This window comes from Protopterus annectens, chromosome 7.part0, assembly GCF_019279795.1.
Source record: "Protopterus annectens isolate FY-2018-M chromosome 7.part0, PAN1.0, whole genome shotgun sequence".
Classification (NCBI taxonomy): domain Eukaryota; kingdom Metazoa; phylum Chordata; order Ceratodontiformes; family Protopteridae; genus Protopterus; species Protopterus annectens.
Genome location: NC_056739.1, coordinates 325,821,028 through 325,838,870, shown reverse-complemented (window position 1 = coordinate 325,838,870; position 17,843 = coordinate 325,821,028). Strand labels below are relative to the sequence as shown.

The 17,843-nt window shown below is 37.6% G+C and overlaps 1 protein-coding gene across 3 annotated transcripts in view; it reads left to right on the top strand.

Moving 5' to 3' along the window:
- Window positions 1-17,843, top strand: part of ATXN7L2 (ataxin 7 like 2) — a 326,007-nt gene that overhangs the window by 93,095 nt on the left and 215,069 nt on the right. For 2 of the 3 annotated variants that reach the window (XM_044076878.1, XM_044076879.1), the window contains exon 3: window positions 10,931-11,035. In XM_044076878.1, the coding sequence (XP_043932813.1) occupies window positions 10,931-11,035 (105 nt within the window). Of the gene's footprint in view, window positions 1-9,756; window positions 9,878-10,930; window positions 11,036-17,843 lie in introns of all 3 variants that reach the window. The other variant, XM_044076880.1, reaches the window with a different exon arrangement.

The following is a 17,843-nucleotide window of genomic DNA, read 5'->3' as shown; positions in this document are numbered from 1 at the left end:
ATATGAAATCTATGTTAAGCGAGAGAAAAGCAGCATGGTGTCAGAAGCGGAATGTCTAAAAGGACATGGTAACAGAAGAGATTTAGCTAAAATGACTTAAGGCACTTGCTTGGAATGGGTGGAATATAAAGGAGTGAATCATCCCTATAGTGTGCATACTTCTCAAAACAGGTCAGAAACAAATTTCAGATATTAAAGCTTTCTCAGCACTATTTCTTATTCGTAACATATGAAACTAGGCATACAGAACTTACTAACTGATATTTGCATAAACCAATATGTGCGATATTGATAAAAATGTTCGAATTACTACGAAAAATATTTGAAATAAAGTCTGAAATGCACAAAATGAGTAAAATAAGGGGAAACAATTGCATTAGACAAAGCATGTATTTTTCGTATTAAGCAAAGATGTTCGAGTTATCAGAAGTGTATAAAGTGTTTGCATGTTTGTGCAGTGTTACAGTAAAGTTATTTCGCAGAATGCAGCCATTACAGAGCATATTTCGCCAAGTACAATATTTTGATGAGTTTATCATGCATTTGAATGTTATTACAAGCTCACAGAACAGTTTGTTCGTACATAGTTACAAGGACCATTTTTTTTCAGTATGTTTGTGCATGCTCTGTGTATATGGCAGATGGAGTTTGAAAACCCAGTGCACTTATGTTAAACAGTAATATTGCTAAGAACAGGAAAGTGTTTGAGCAAGACTACAACATTTTCATACAGGCTGCATTTTCTGATAAAGATGACTGTACAAAGGCATATTCTATTTAATTTGGCTGGGTCGGAAGCCATAGAAAGGGAACATTCATTCGTGTATGCACCTGCTATCTATACAGGATAGGGGAAAACCATCATATCGTTGTACCGGCTGAGTCAAGGGAGGACCCAGAGTGCTTAAAACGTAAGTTTAGAGAAATGTATAACCCCCAGACAGATGTTACAATGGAAAGGCACTTATTTTACACAAGAGATCAAGAGCCTGGTGAAACGTTTGCAGCATATATAAGTAACCTGAGAAATATGGCCAAAACATGCAGATTTGGTGACTTAAAGGATGAGTTGATAAAGGACAGACTTGTGTGTGGTATTAAAGATGATGCTGTGAGGAAGATTTTGCTTTGTGAAAGTGATTTAACTTTGCATAAGGCCATTGAGATTTGTCCAGTATATGAGCTCACAGAAAAGCACACAAATATGCTTACAAGCGAGAATAGCTGTAGAAGGCACAGTGATAAAGCTCATGTTCATAGTATACAGCACATGGTTAAAAGAAACGGGCCCAAACACATGCCAGCAACTGTAGCTCCTGCACCACTCACTGGTAAATCCCAGAGCTTTCCAGCAAATTCCAGAGTTCACACAGTCTCAGTGAAGCATGAGTGAGTCAGCAAATTCAAAGCATGGGCCCCAGCCTAGTTTCATTGCCAACTGTCATAATTGTGGTGGAAGTCATAAATCTAAAATGGAGAAATGTTTAGCTTTTGGTCAGCAATGCTACAAATGCAATAAGTGGAATCATTTTAAGAGTTTTTGTAAATCAAAAGGCCCACATCCTTTTATTAAAAGGGAGCTTTTTAAGAAACGAGTTGATCAGTTATAGAGAGCTGCAACCCTACTCTTTATGTTGATGGTCACTGCGTCATGAAACAGTCAACGCAGTAGATTTAAGGGAAGAGAATGAAGTATTTTGTACTGTTCGGATAAATGGCAAACCCACAGAGCTCAACGTTGACACAGGTTTCAAGTGCAATGTTATGTCAGCAGAAACTTTTGCTAGTGTATGTAATGGTGAAAGGCTTGATTTAGCAAGGTGTGTGAAGCTTGTTGCTTATGGAGTTGAAGCTTTAACTTATTTTATGTGGTCAAGAGTCATGTCCAGTCATTAGTAGAGCTTGGAGACAGTTTGAAAGTGGGACTGCTTTCAATTAGTAAGGAAGTCCATCATGTTAGCTTAAAAGACCACTACTCTAATTTTGCCCAGTACATTTTTTCCACCTGTGCTGGCTGATCTTTTCAAAGACAAATGAAGCAAACTTCCAGTTGTGTATTCCATGAAGTTAGACACAGAGGTCAGTCCAGTTATCAGGCCAGCATGTAAATTTCCAATAGCCATGCAAGATAGAATCAAGGCCGAGCTAGATAAAATGGTGCAACAAGGTGTGATTTGTCACGTTGCAGCACCAATTGAGTAGGTATCTTCCATGGTGGTCGCTCATAAGAAAAGGTGACATCGGAATATGTATTGATCCACAAGATGTGAACACAGCACTAAACAGACCTCCTCATCCAATGCACACAGTCGAAGTTGCAACCTTGATGCCAAATGCCACTGTTTTTTCTGTCTTAGATGCAAAGAGTTCATTTTGGCAAATTCAGCTTGAGAGAAACATCATCATTGCTCACTACATTCAGTACTCCGTTTGGCAGGTACAGAATTTTGAGAATGCCATTTGGGATAAATTCTGCAAGTAAAGTCTTTCAACATGCAATAGAGCAACTTTTTCAGAGTATCCTTGTGCTATTATAGTAGACGACATACTAGTAGGAGGTCGTAGTGAAGCTGAGCATGACAGAAACCTCAGAAAAGTTCTGGAAAGGGCATGTCAAGTGAATCTTATGCTCAGTTCACACAAATGCAAATTCAGGCTACAAGAAGTTACTTATGTTGGTCATTTATTTACCAGTTCAGGCCTTCGACTAGACCCTTCAAAGCAAACAGCCATTCTTGAGATGCCAGCAGCTGACAGTGTTCAAGCCCTGCAATGTTTTCTTGGCATGGTCAACTACCTAGGCAAGTTCATTACAGACTTGAGCCAACTTTCAGCACCGCTTAGAGAGCTAACACGTAAAGATGTATCCTGGGCTTGGCTAGCACAACACCAGAGAGCATTTGATATCCTGAAACAGAGAATTTCTAGTCCACCAAGTCTCAAGATGCTGTTATGTTCACAAACCAGTAACACATTCCTGTGATGCTTCAAAATTTGGTCTTGGTGCAGTCATTCTACAAGCGAATCAGCCTATTGCCTGTGCATCGAGAACTCTTGCCCAAACTGAAATGCAGTATGCCCAGATCAAGAAAGAGCTTTTGGCAATTGTGTTTGCATGTTCGCAGTTCCATGATTTTGTTTGTGGTAGACCTATCCAGATTGAAACAGACCACCAACCTCTAGTCACTATCTTGAGAAAACCAATGCATTCAGCTCCAGCCAGATTGCAGCATATGTTGCTGAGATTGCAAAAGTATAATTTGAATCCTGTCTACATGAAAGGCAAACTTCTTTATTTTGCTGCTAGATTATCCAGAACGTCCAGAAATACCACTTAACAACATGAGAATGAGAGCCTTGATTTTGAAGTTCATGGAAGTGAGAAATATTTCTTCCACACATCTTGATGAGTTGAGACGTCACACAGCCACAGATCCAGTTTTACAAAGGCTCAGCCACTTTATCAATCAAGGATGGCCTTCAAAGCAGTGTAGTTTACCTCAAGAAGTAAAACCTTACATACCATACAGAGATGAGATTTTGTCTGACAAAGGTGTCATTGTGAAAGGTCCAAAAATAATTATTCCAAAGTCCTTGCAACCAGGCTACATTGCTATCCTGCATTGTGGTCACCTATATATTGACTCTACCAAAAGAAGGGCGAGAGGACTAGTATTTTGGCCTTCTATGTCACAAGGCATTGAGAAAGCACTTTTATCTTGTTCTGTGTGTAATAGTACTGAGCCACATCAGCTAAACCAGATTCCTGAACTGTCTTGGTCGACACTAGTCACCAACATTGAGTGGAATGGTCAACATTATTTGGTGTTAGTAGACTCTTACTCCAATTGGTTCCAGATTGACTTACTTCCTAACCTAGCATCTAGTACAGTCATTACTAAGATGAAGCGTCATTTTGCAGTGCGTGTTAGTCCACACAAAGTTATTTCTGACAGTGGCATGCAGTTTACAAGCCAACAGTTCAAAGATTTGCTGAAGAATGGGACTTAACTCGTGTCACAAGTAGTCCTGAGTACCTGCAATCAAATGATTTGGCAGAACATGCAGTTCAAATAGAAGTCAAAACAAGATAATGATGTTTTCCTGAATCTCTTGAATCTCAGAAATGTTCCTCGTAATAAACATCTTGGTTCGTCTGCTCAGAGACTTCTGTCGAGACAAACCAGAACCACATTACCAATTAGTAGTCAGTTGTTGGTTCCATGTGTCAAAAACAACTGGTCATTGAAAACCAATCTATTGAAAAAGCGCTTAATCCAGAAGTCCTACTACGATAAAACCGGCAAACCGCTTAATTCATTACGAGAAGATGTGGTAAGGATGCAAACGTCCTGAAGAGCATTTGCCCAGAGCTGAGATCATATATTGTGGAATCACAAGGAGCAGACTGTAGGCAGAATCAGAAGCATTTAATACCGGTGTCCGAGCCTATACCGCAGTACATAGCCTGTGAGAAAGACTCATTATCTCAGAGCGAGTTGTCCAGTGTTCCAATTCCAGAGGAAGTTCCAGAGGACATTCCCGTTCCTGTGATGAATTCAGAAGTTCCTGATATGAGTTGTTTATCAAGACTGTCCCTGTTGCTAAAGTTGATCCAATTTGCTATGTTACAAGGTATGGTTGCATCTCTAAACCCTGTAACAGATACAAAACAACTTGGACATGAACATTGTGTTTTGTTTCTAATTTCTGTAGTAATGCATGTCTAACTCTAATATTGTTTTTACAGAGGGCAATATTTTTAAGAGGGAGGATGTAGCTCAATGTGTGTATGTACCTTTTAAGAAACTATCCAAGGGCTTGCACATGTGTGTAAATACTGAGCACGTGCGAGCCTAACTGTCATTTTGTAGTAAGCTGTTGAGATATAAGCATGTATGTTTATAAGGTCTGTCTGTTAGCCAGTTCATTTCTATTTCATGATGCTGCTATCCATCCTGATGTGTTTCTATGTATTAAAGCATCTAAACCAAATAACCCGCCTGCTTGTCATCTGTTAGAGAGGGACAAATGACAAGGTTGTTTAATGTTTCACAGACCTTTGTATCCACACTGATGGGCATTCCACTTATCCCACTTGATTTCACGTGAGAGTGGTACATATCTACTTAATACTTAACTCCCATGTATTGTCTCTGTCCACATGGTTGTAGTAATGGAGGTGATGAAGTGTTAGCCACTGGCAGGCCATTTGTGATGCAGAAGGCAGTGGTGGTCAACATCGTGGTCACTGGCTCTGATGATAGCCACAAGCACATGATGCCCAGCTAATGCTGATGCTACGATATAATCTTGATGTAAAGAATAAATTATTGCTGTGACTCGCGTTAATTTTATATATTTCTGAATCATGACTCCTTTGTTTTTTGTTGTGTATACGTGCTGCCTCTCATTAGCATTTTAACAGTCGTTTGTATGTCATTATGTGATAATTCGAATATGATGTGTGCCATGTTATTTCTCTGCTAGAGTGGTTACAATCCACGCGTCTATGAATAGCCCCCTCCATGCATATCATCACTCATTATTTCTCCATATCCCCAACGTTTTACCAACAATTGTTACTATCTGAAGTGCTGGGGTGACTCGTTCAACCAACATCTTGCTGTTGAATTAAGTAATAATTTGCAGAAAAGTGCAAACATTTTGTTCTGTTTGGAGTTTATTTTTATATGTATGTTAACTGGAGATAGAGCACTGATCTACATGGACAATTTTCAAGCCAGCCTGGGATGCTTATTTATATGGTCATGCAGTATAAGACGCACAGTAATAAGCACATAGCTGTTTAAAAATTTAACACACTAGTCTGAAGTGATTTAAACTAACACAGTGACATTCCAGAGCTAATGAAGACCTTAAGACAATTTGCAGTGAACTTGAACTAATAATATGCATAGTACGAATTGTATATACATTAAATAGAAGGAAAGAAGAGGAGGAGGCTAGAAAGGTAGTTAAAAGGAGAGATGGTAGAAATGTAGTGTTTGAGAAGGTAGTGGTTGTTTAAAAGCCAGACTATGGAAATAGAGTTATTTAGTTATTTTTTTATTTAACATTTTATTTAACATTTGTTTACTGGGAAAGTCCGACTTGGAACAAAGCCAGTTTTCAGCAGAGAACCGGGGAGAAATGCTCCAGACGCATGTCTTTGTGAAGTGGGAGGAAACTGGAGTACCCGGTGAAAACCCACACGAATGCAGGGAGGACATGCAGACTCCACACAGAAGGTACTCCAGCCAAGAATCGAGCCCGAGAACCTCTTGTTGTAAGGCAACAACTCTACCCTCTGCACCACTGATAGTTTGGTAATTGCCTGCATTAGGTTATATCAGGGTTTGGAAGCATTTTGGCGTTTTTACACTTTTTTCTTTTTTGAGCAGAAGCAGGAGAATGATAGCATATGTTTTTGTTGAGGGTACAGATTGCCAAAACTTGGGTCTTATACTGGAAAAGACATGATCAATGCAATGTGTTAAGGGTGTGAGGGAACAAAGATTGTATGTGGAGGATCCAGATGCAATGTGGCTAACAGAGCATGTATGGTTTCTTGGTTAAGGAACTTGAAGTGGAGTGGAGTGAACTGAATCAACAGTTGTGATCTTTCTTTTACATGGAGTAATTTTGATTTGAGTAAGCATGAGGTACTGATGTTTTTTCCTTGGGAGAATGTACATATTTGATTAAATCATGTGTCTAAAGTTGATGGGTTCTTCTTTGAAGCTGCTGGGATTATTGAAAGGGCATATTGTAAGTGTGCTTGAAGAATACCCCTTCCTTATTACATTCCTTGTGGAAAGGGGAAGAGGGAGAATTTTCCTGGTCTAGAAAAGTGGTGCACACTGGAGAATTTTACCTTGGGATATGAAAGTGATACTGAAGGTTTCATTGGGAATTAAGCCAGCATTCTAGATACAGTGGCTATAAAAAGTGTACACACCCCTGTTAAAGTGCCAGGTTTTTGTGATAATAAAAATGAAGCCACAATAACTAATTTCAAAACTTTTCCCACCTTTAATGTGACCTATAACCTGTACAATTCCATTGAAAAAGAAACAAATCTTTTAAGGGAAAAATAAAAAAAATGTACAATAAGCTGGTTGCATACGTGTGCACACCCTTAAAAGGTGCTTAAGCAAAGTATTAGTTTGATTCAATTGCAGCATTCAGTCTTCTTGGGTGCACACCTGCCACCAATTAAAGAGACTCTGATTAGCCCAAAATAAAGTTCAGCTGTCCTAGTAGGATATTCCTGAAATTTACTCAGTTGCCTGCTACAGCAAAAGTCATGGTTCACAGAGAGCTTACAAAGCATCAAAGGGATCTCTTTGTTTAAAGGGGTCAGTCAGGAGAAGGGTACAAAAAGATTTCCACAGCATTGGATATACCATGGAACACAGTGAAGACAGTCATCAAAAAGTGGAGAAAATATGGGATGACAGTGACGTTGCAAAGAACTGGACGTCCCTCCAAAATTGATGAAAAGACAAAGTGAAAACTGTTCAGGGAGACTGCCAAGAGACGTACAGCAACACTGAAGGAGCCGCAGGAATTTCTGGCAAGTACTGGTTGTGTACTACAAGTGACAACGATCTCTTGTATTCTCCATATGTCTGGACTATGGGGTCGGGTTGTAAGACGGAAGCCTTTTCTTACCAGAAAAACATCCAGGCCCGGTTAAAATTTGCAAAAACAATACATCAGATCTCCCAAAAGCATGTGGGAAAATGTGTTATGCTCTTTTTGGCCACAACTCCAAAAGGTACCTTTGGCGCAAAACAGCACTTGGCATCACCAAAAGACTACCACCCCCATGGTGAAGCATGGTGGTGGCAGTATCATGCTTTGGGGTTGCTTTTCTTTAGCTGGAACTGCGGCTTTAGTCAAGGTGGAGGGAATTATGAACAGTTCGAAATACCAGTCACGTTTGGCCCAAAACCTTCAGGTGTCTGCTAGAAAGCTGAAGATGAAGAGGAATTTCACCTTTCAACACGACAATTACCCCAAGCATACATCCAAATCAACAAAAGAATGGCTTCACCAGAAGAAAATTAAAGTTTTGGAATGGCCCAGCCAGAGCCCAGACCTAAATCCAATAGAAAATCTGTGGGACGACCTGAAGAAGGCTGTGTACAATAGATGCCCTCACAATCTGACAGATTTGGAGCACTTTTGCACGGAAGAGTAGGCAAATATTGTCAAGTCAAGATGTGCCATGCTGATAGACTCCTACCCAAGAAGCCTGAATGCTGTAATTAAATCAAAAGGTGGTTCAACAAAGTATTAGTTTAAGGATGTGCACACTTATGCAGCCAGCTTATTGTATGTTTTTTATTTTTTTGCCCAAACATATTTGTTTGTTTTTCAATTGAATTGTACAGGTTATAGGTCACATTAAAGGTAGGAAAAGTTTTGAAATGATTTATTGTGGTCTCATTTTTTATATCACAAAAAATTGCATTTTAACAGGGGTGTGTACACTTTTTTATATCCACTGTAGATTCTGTGGGGATTTATTTGTGATGATAGTGCTCGACAAACTACCACTTCTTGAAGAGTTACAGTCGTGTGTGAGACAAAATAGGATTAACACATTTTTATTGTTGGCGTGGTTGGGTTACTTCGGTGTAATTCTGCTTTAAATAGACAATATGCTGGAGTAATTTACTCTGAGTATTGTGTATGGTTCCATTTAATTTTGTTATTACAGGACCAGTGCATTACCTCAAGAGGTAGAATCCAGTTTGAAAGAGAGCTAAGTGGAAATACTTCTGAAAAAAGTGCAAATTGAATTCATACAGTCATTTGAAGAATCTACCAAAGTTCTTAATGTTGATTTGTAAAGGATTATGATTTAGAATTTATTTGTAAGCTTTCTTTTACTGATGTGATCCATTACGTTTTCCTGTAGGAGACCTTTAGTAGTACCACCATTAATTAGCTTTGTCTGAAGCAGCCCTGGATTGTCTTGTTTCCATGTCTTTTTTTCAGCCAGACTAGAATACCTTTCTGTAATGTCATTTTCTCTGTTCAGCTTTCATCTGACTTTTTCTTTGCTTCACTTTAGCCGTATCAGATCCAATGTATAGTTCTAGATCTGAAAAGTTGTCAGTTTTCGTATGTGATAGTTCTTCCAAACATCAGTCTCTTTTCAATATTGAGTTCTTGGCTGAGTCTGGTTTAGAAAAGATTGTTTTTTATGTATTATGATCGGGGTAATTAAGGAAATTGAGCTAAAATGCTTCATTGCTCATTTTTACCAATTCATAATTTTGTGGGTTGACTCAGAGTAAACTTTCACCCACAATAAATCAAAAGGAATAATTAAAGTCTTTTAAGTTACAGAGCATGGTACTTGTGTTGGAGACAGAGTGCTGCAATGTTTTATCCTCTAAAATTTTGTTTTTTTGCCACTTTAGTTCTTTGTTTCATTCCACTGTTTTATCATCATTGACTATGGAATTTATGCTAATTATTCATGTTTATTGTCAAGAATCTATTATGATTTGGAGCACAGTATCTGTTGTGTGATAGTTTAACTGTAAGGTAGGTTTGTGGTTTGATTTTTTTTTAAAGGTTGTTTTTATTTTTATCTGTTATCTTCCCTACCCTGATTCCAGTGTATTCATTTATTTGATAAGTAAAGGCCAAATGCATGACAAATACTTAACTAGATAACTAAAAGTAACTTGAGTAAGTGAACTGATCCATGATACCATTTTTATCTGTAACTAGATTGAAATACATGAAAATATGCACATTGTATTAAAAAATTCATCTGAACTGCAAACATAAAAGGGGATGCATATAATATAAACAGAAAAGAGGAATGACGAAGACCCGGGGAGAAAATTATGTAAGTGTGAGTTTTCTAATTAAAATATGGTAAAGTTACATTTTTTAAATCTATGCATACTAAATGCAAAAGCAACATTAACTTAATTCTATGTAGATGTTGCAATGTATTACATAATTAAATATTAAAATATATTAGATAGTAAAAGTAGAAGTAACCATGGTTTTTAAGATATGTTGTGTGAATTAAATCTTCTGTAAATAGAAAATAGAAGGAATTGTAGGTAACATTAGATTAACAAGATAAAAGTTTGTGATCCACTCTACTAATAACAGAGGGATGGATGTTTGTGAAGGTAGTAGTGTGGATTCAGTTTTTGAAACCACTAATCCAGTAGTTGGGGAGAGAAGAAGAGGTAATTATCCAGTGTAGTCTGATCCCAAGCTGTAAAATTTGCGAGCTGAAAAAATAAGGAATCGGCTGTAAATTGCTGTGTTAAAAGGCTTGAAATACCAGTTTTGTTCCTGTTGTTTACAAGTAAATATTTGTATTATTCCTATTTCTTTTCTGACAATAAGGAAATAGAATGTGATAGGCTAGGGAGTCATGTTTTGGTGAATGACAGTTTTCCAAAGAGAAGTGAGCAAAATGACATTTGTCCCCTCCCAAAAGTAAATAAATAATCACAAGTTTAAGTACTCTATGCAGGGCAGAGCTGTATCCACAACCCCAAGCCAGGAGGGTGTCCATCCCCTTAATCAACTATAGAGTTGTTGGGTCTTGGGAAAGGGGATATTTTCCCACTAGTGGTCTTGGAGTTCCAAGACAGGTAAACCATCCAGTAAAGAAAACTTATACTCACTGAGAAAAGACTAGTTTTCCTCCATTTACCAAATTGAGTTCCTATTTGAAGTAACTACTTTCACTAAATCCAGCTTACTGAAATGTCATTTAACATATTCAACTTTGAACTACCAAAGGACTTCCAAATGATTTCATATCTTCTGTTGGACTGGCACTGTGCTAAAAAATGCAATAAATTCTTGAGCAATTGGACTGATTTAAGTCTTCATTATAAACTAATAATCAAATTCATTTTGTTTTATCTTTAAGATATGCCGATTTTTGGACTTTGCCCAGCCCATGACGAATTCTACTTGGTTGTATGCAGTCACTGCAGTCAAGTGGTAAAACCTCAGGCCTTTCAGAAACACTGCGGTAGGTTTTGTTTACTGCATGCTAGAAACGGAAGTGATTCAAGCTGTTTAATTTGTTAGGCTCTCATGTTTGGAGTGGCCACACTGCATAATATTATTTGGTTGGCAGTTGGGAGAGAGTGATTTGCTGCTGTTTAATACAGGAGCTTACACAATACATTATGTTTGTACTGCCATAAAACCATAGTATGTATTACTTCTTATAGGCAGATATTCATGATCGTTTGCTAACGAGTTTGAAAGCCCATGAAATGCTCATTTTAGACTAGGTAAAACATGCTGCTATACTGAAAGGCACTTGAAAAAAGTAATGTCTGAATCTGCTGATTATTCAAGATGCCTTGCAACATTAACTGCAGCTGTGTCACATTGCTACATTTTCATGAATCATTCTATTGCTGGGCAAGACACATGGTGCAGGGTATCGTCTATCTAGAAGACAGTGCACACTTTGTAAATGTTTATTGTTTTACCTCAGCAATGATTTACATGTGAACTATCGTGCAAACCACTGATGTCTGTGGAGTATATGATTTTGTGTGGAAATGAGAAAGTCCTAGTTCACAGAACTGCTCTGATGTAATGCCTCAATGTAAACAGCTGTTTGATGACTCTAAAGTCTGTGAAAAGTAAGTTATGCTGGACTTAGAAGAGCTTTGCTGAGTTTGTTCTTTACTGAGATTAGACTGCAGTAACATTAGAGAGTGTAGTATGCAAGTTTGGCTGTTTAGTGGTCTAGTGTGTTAGAGAAAATGTGTATTTTCCTGCTGTCTTGACTGATTGCTTTTGTCAGATGGATTGTATTGTACTAGAGCAGGCTCATAGTAAATAAATTTGTTGCACAGAGCAACAATACTAGTTGTAGATATGCAGTTGGATTTCATGCTGTGGTGGCCACTAGCCATGCTTCTGACCCTTCAGTTTAACTCCATTTTCTTTTTCTAAGTGTTCAGCCTGCCTTTGGGGGCTGACTACCTAACTTTGTAGTTTCCTTCCCACTCTTAATTTCAGTATTATCATTGCAGTCAGAGATAATGTTCTGTTATGTGATGTCTGACCTGCTTTTCACTTTTACAAGACATTCAAGCAGCCCCTGGATGCGATTTTGGGTTAATGGGTATTGCAGCAAGAGCTTACTGCTAAGTGTCTGCACCCTACTGTAATGTTCCTACTGATGTGAAGATTACAAGGTGCTGTCATAGAACAGTGTTTGTAATGTACCTTATCTTTTGGTAGTAGGATGGTGGTGACTTTTAGGGCACTCTGATGTCTTCACAGGTAAGTTTATTCCATCAGTAAGAAAAACTTGTGTATGCATATACGTATACATCTATACATATATACATTATATATAGTATGTATATACTTGTACATCTGCATGTGTGTACATTGTATATAATATATATATATATATATATATATATATATATACATTTATTCATGTGTACATTGTGTAACGTGTATTCATCTATACATTATATGTAGTATGCATATTCCTCTGTACATGTGTACATTATATGTAGTGTATATATATTTATATATATATATATATATATATATAAACGTGTACGTTATATTGAATATATATATTATATTATATATTGCCAGATTGAAGAAACTCCAGCTCTATTCAGTTGCATACAGTCTGCTCAGAGGTGACATGTGCCTGACATACAAGGCCATGTCCAACCTGGAATTAATGGATATGCTCCACCTCAAAAAATCCAAATCCACCAAAACTACTAGAGCAAGCGACTTAAACCTTAGCACGGATATAAATAGGACGTGCTGGAGGGATAGATTTATCACTCAGAGACTCCCTATGCTGTGGAATAAAATCCTGGTCCATGTGAGGCAGAGCACCTCGCTGGCTCTGTTCAAGAGAAATCTTGACCTGTGGATGGGAGATCGTAGGTTTACCCCGGGAATCATCTCTGTGTCACTGCTGGACAGAGGCACAACAAACTAATGGGCACAGTATTTTTTCATATAAGGGGTGGCGTAAGCCACAAAAATTTGGGCTAGGCTTATAAATGCCTTAGGGCAGATAGCCTAGTATAAACCTATGAACCTATATGTGGTATGTATATACATACGCATCTGTACATGTGTACGTTATGTATAGGATGTATATACGTATACATTTATACATGTGTACGTTATGTGTAGCATGCATATACCTGTACAGCTATACATGTGTATGCTATATGTAGTGTGCATATACATCTGTACTTGTGTATATCATATGTAGTATGCGTGTACATGTAAACATGTACATTATACATAATGTGCATATAAATATACATCTATGCATGTGCACATTGTGTAGTATGCATGTACAAATACTTCTATACATGTGTATGTTATATGTAGTATGCATATGTATATACATGCAGATATGCATTATATGTAGTAGCTTCCTCTTTGAGTTATCAAGAGATACTTATTCAACAAAAGCTTGATCACAACTGATTGAGACCAGAGTAGCCCTATAACTCACTCACATGTATCAAAAGAAACATTTTCCAGTACTAATCTCCCTACAACTCCTTTGTGGGAGGGAGGCAAAATAGCTAATAACAAATAGCATTCTTGCAAAAAATCTGGGGATGAAGGCTGGTTAACAAAATATTGTAAGGTAATAAACACAGACAAGCTAGCTCAACCCTTTTTAATCTCCTTAGCATTTCTATGAAAAGTTGTTCATGTTTTTTGCCAGGACTAGCTAAAATATGTAGTATTATTTGTATAAGCAAAATCATATTCTCCAGCACCTGCTAGGATGTGATCTGCCAACCTCTTGAAACTTGCTGGGGCAGTCTTCATCCCAGAGAGCATTTTGATGTTTTCAGGTAACCCCGGTGTTGTTTCACTCAATAAGAAAAGACATAAATGAAGTAACAAATCCTGAGCTGTCCCTTGCTGCTGGTGTGAAAGCTATTTGTCAGTGTTGCTTAGTCAGGCAAGTAGTGGGCAGATCTTTAACTGCACCAACCTACTGTAAAGCTTCACCTGTACCAAGCATGTATACACATCTGCGCCTGTGTGACTATTTTCCTGTAGCCCCCACAGAACCTAATGCTTTCAGCCTTTTTTGACTTCAGCACCATAGTTGATACCCACTGATTGTTGGACTCCTGGATTATACACAGACTCTGCATCTCCTACAGTTCTTCCTGCATGATTTGCTTGCCTTGCTCTGGCACATTGTAAGAAGGCTGTTTGACTTGCCTTTGGGTTCCTTTGTGCATGTAGTGCTTTACTAGATGAGTACAGCCTGGATTAGCAGTGAAAGTATTCCGTGAATTTCCTTAACTTTCACAGTTGATGGTTGCTGTGCCACTGCTATTCCATTCACTGAGGTGTCAGTCTGAGCCTATCAGAAAAGGCCTACTAGCTGATCTGATTGCAATTCAACATGTAACTCACTACATATATTGTCATACTGTCTGTCTGTGTCACTATTATTTGTATAGGTTTGTCTGTGTGCCAGATTAATTCTGGTTTGTCATTGATGTTTGCTGGCTGAAGTAATCCAAAATAATGACGTTGTCTCCAGTTTTCTAGCATTTATCTTTTGAACTGTTGGTAATGGATGATCCCATGTGATGTAGACTTCTTCATTTTCTATGATGCTTTGTGGCTCATGTTTCCAGTGTTTTTCGGCCACTTCAATACCATGTTTGCACAATCCCCAGTGCAACAGTCTCGCCATATTATTATGTCTTTCAGTATACAGTCCTTCTGCCATTAATATGTCGCAACCAGCAACAAGGTGTGCAACTGTTTCCAATTCTGTTTTACAAAACCTGCATTTGTCTGTTTCTCTCACATGTTCAACGGACTTCATAAACCAACGTGTACGTAGCCCACAGTCATGGGCCACCAATGTTAACCTTTCATCTCTTGGTTTGAATTAGTCTCTCCTTAACAATTCCTGCGTTCGTTCCTGATCAACATGAGGTTCTTCCAGAAGTTTTCTATATTTGAAACCATATTTATACTTTTTCCACATTTCTTGTCTTCTCATCTGGTCCATCACTTTATATTCTTTCTTTTGTTTTTTGGCACATTCAGTTGCTGCCTGATTTTTATTTGCTTATGGTTTGATTTCTATTCTTGCTTGATGCCAATATGCTTCTGTTAAATTAACCAGAGAAGTCATCTTAGATTTATTCTCCTTATGTTTCAACACTTTCACTACATGTGGGTCTTGCCAGGTCGGCAGATATGTGTGGAGTCCCACAATTGCTGATCTGTATATATAATCAGTTTCAAGGAGGCCCATCCCTCCTTTGGAATGGGGAGTATATAATCTTGGTATACACTGATTTTTGTAAATCATTTGGTGAGCATGAAGCATCCTTCTTGTTTTCCTGTCTAATCTATCCAGCATGTTTTGGGGCAGGCCAATCACTCAAAAACTGTAAATTAGGACGGGAATAGCAAATTGGTTTATAGCTTGCATTTTGTTCCTAGGTGTCAGTGCTGTTTTCAGGATTAATTTAAGTCTTCTTAAATATCCCTTATTATTTGCATTTGTTCATGTTTTATTGTTGATCCTTCAATTCCCAAATATTTATACACTCCTCCTTGCTCAAGTTCTTTTATATCACATTCTTGTCACAAACTGATGTTTTCCTGGCATTAGTTTTCCTGCTTTAATGGTTGCTTTTGCACATTTTTGAAGACCAAATAACATTTTTATATCATCTGAAAAGGTTATGACAACTTGCAGTTGTGCTTTCAGTTCCTCATCTGATGAGCTATACAGTTTTAAATCATCAACAAAGAGAAGATGGGAAGTCTTTACACTTTGTTGTTTTCTAGGAGCCAAATTATACCAATGGTCTAAACTGTTAAGTAAACAGTTTAATGGGCTAAGGACAAGGCAGAATAGCAGTGGTGACAAGTCACCCTGAAATATCCCTCTTTGAATTTTTTTCCCTGGGATAATAATTTGTCCTTTATCATAGCTTAATTGCAAAGTGATCTGCCACTCTTTCATGGTCACTGTAATATAGTCGAACAGTGTAGGGTGTATCTTATACATTTATAAGCACTTTTTTATCCATGAATGTGGGATGCCATCAAATGCTTTTTTGTATTCAGTCTGTGCCATACTTAGATTCTTCCCTTTTTTACAGTTCTCCACTATGACTGACTTTATTTAACAACAAATGATCCTTTGTTCCATATGACTTTCTTTTATTGCCCTTTTGTTCTACTGCCATAATTGAGTTTTCTTTTGAATGACTATAAACTCTGTCAGCATCAATTCGTTTGTATAGTTTATATGTCGTTGGAAGTCAAGTTATTGGTCTATAATTTTTAGGGTAGCTTGCAGGTTCACTCTTAAGTAGGAGCATTGGTTTTCCTGTGGTCTGGGGTGTGCATATAAATGGGTCTTACTCATGGCTAAGTCTTTGTGTAAAGATGTTAATACTTTCAGGCAAAAGTTAGGTACTGCATCTGGGCCTGGGGTTTTCCAATTACAGGCTTTTCTTAACTTTGTTTCAATCTCTCTGGATGTTACTTGATCCCATTTCATATCCTGTACCTTTAACCCCCTTATTCGTTCTTTTACTTCTTCTATCCATTTAGCATCTTTATGTTCAACAGGATCTTCATAGATACTTTTCCAAAATATATCTCTTTCTTCTTTTTTTTAGGCAGCCTTTCAATTCCTTTTACCTTATTTTCCAATTCTCTATAAACCTTTTTTGGGTCATCAATGAATTGCTTATTTTGTACTTTTCCTTTGTATTTATCTTCGTATCTTCTAAGTTTTTCTACCTGTGCTGAAATTTTTAGTTTGTTTGCGATACTGCATTATTAGACCCTGGTATGTTCCAATACTGTGTATTGCTTTTATCACATTTATCCTTCTTAGTATTTTTGTTGATCTTTTCCCTCTTCTGTAGTCTTCTATCAGTGACATTTCTTGTCTTAGCTGCTTTATACTTTTCTTTATTCGATATTTCCATGATGGTGTTCGATTTCTCCCCTTCCTTTCCCTTGTTACCCTGTGTTCTTGTAGTAAAACTTTATCAGTTATTAATTTAGCAGCAGTAATATATTCTGTTTACTTTTCTTATATCGCATGGATCTCTATAGACAGTCCTAATTACTGTGTTCATTTGTTTTATCAGACTTCTGACTTTTTGGGTTTTATTAACCTTCTGCAGCCTATTTCTTTCATTGATCTTGATATACCTATCTATGTCTATTAAATCGAGCAACTCTTCTCTTAGCTCATTTTCTTCCAAACTGAGGGCATATCCCTTGTTTTCCAATTCCTGTGGGCATTCTATAGATTCTGTAGCATCTTCCTGTAGCATGTTCTCTTCAATTTCATCCTGTGCCATCCGTAGCTCTGTCATTTGGGAACTCACTAACCTATCACTTCTCAACATTAACTGCATCAGAGTTTCCAGTTTCCTGTTCCTTCCCTTGCTGTTTAGCTTCAAGTGAATTTTTATACTGGTTTCCTGTGGAAGGCTTCAAATTCTCTTCATATGGCACCTGACCAATTGCTTCCTATTCCACTGGTTTCCCCCTTAATTTGGATATCCATTACTCTCTCTTGTTGTGGTGCTTTCTGAATTAGATTTTCTACACTGAATCTTTCACTTTTCAGGTACGTCATAACCTCAGTTTCTATTTCTTTAACTTCTTCATTACTAATCCCTTTTCTACTTTTCCACTTTGTCTTCTTATTTTCTGTGTTGTAAAGTTTTCCATGTCCGGATTCCTTTGCCTGTATTTCTCTTCAAATGTCTTTGGTGCTGCTCTTTTTGTATTGGTTA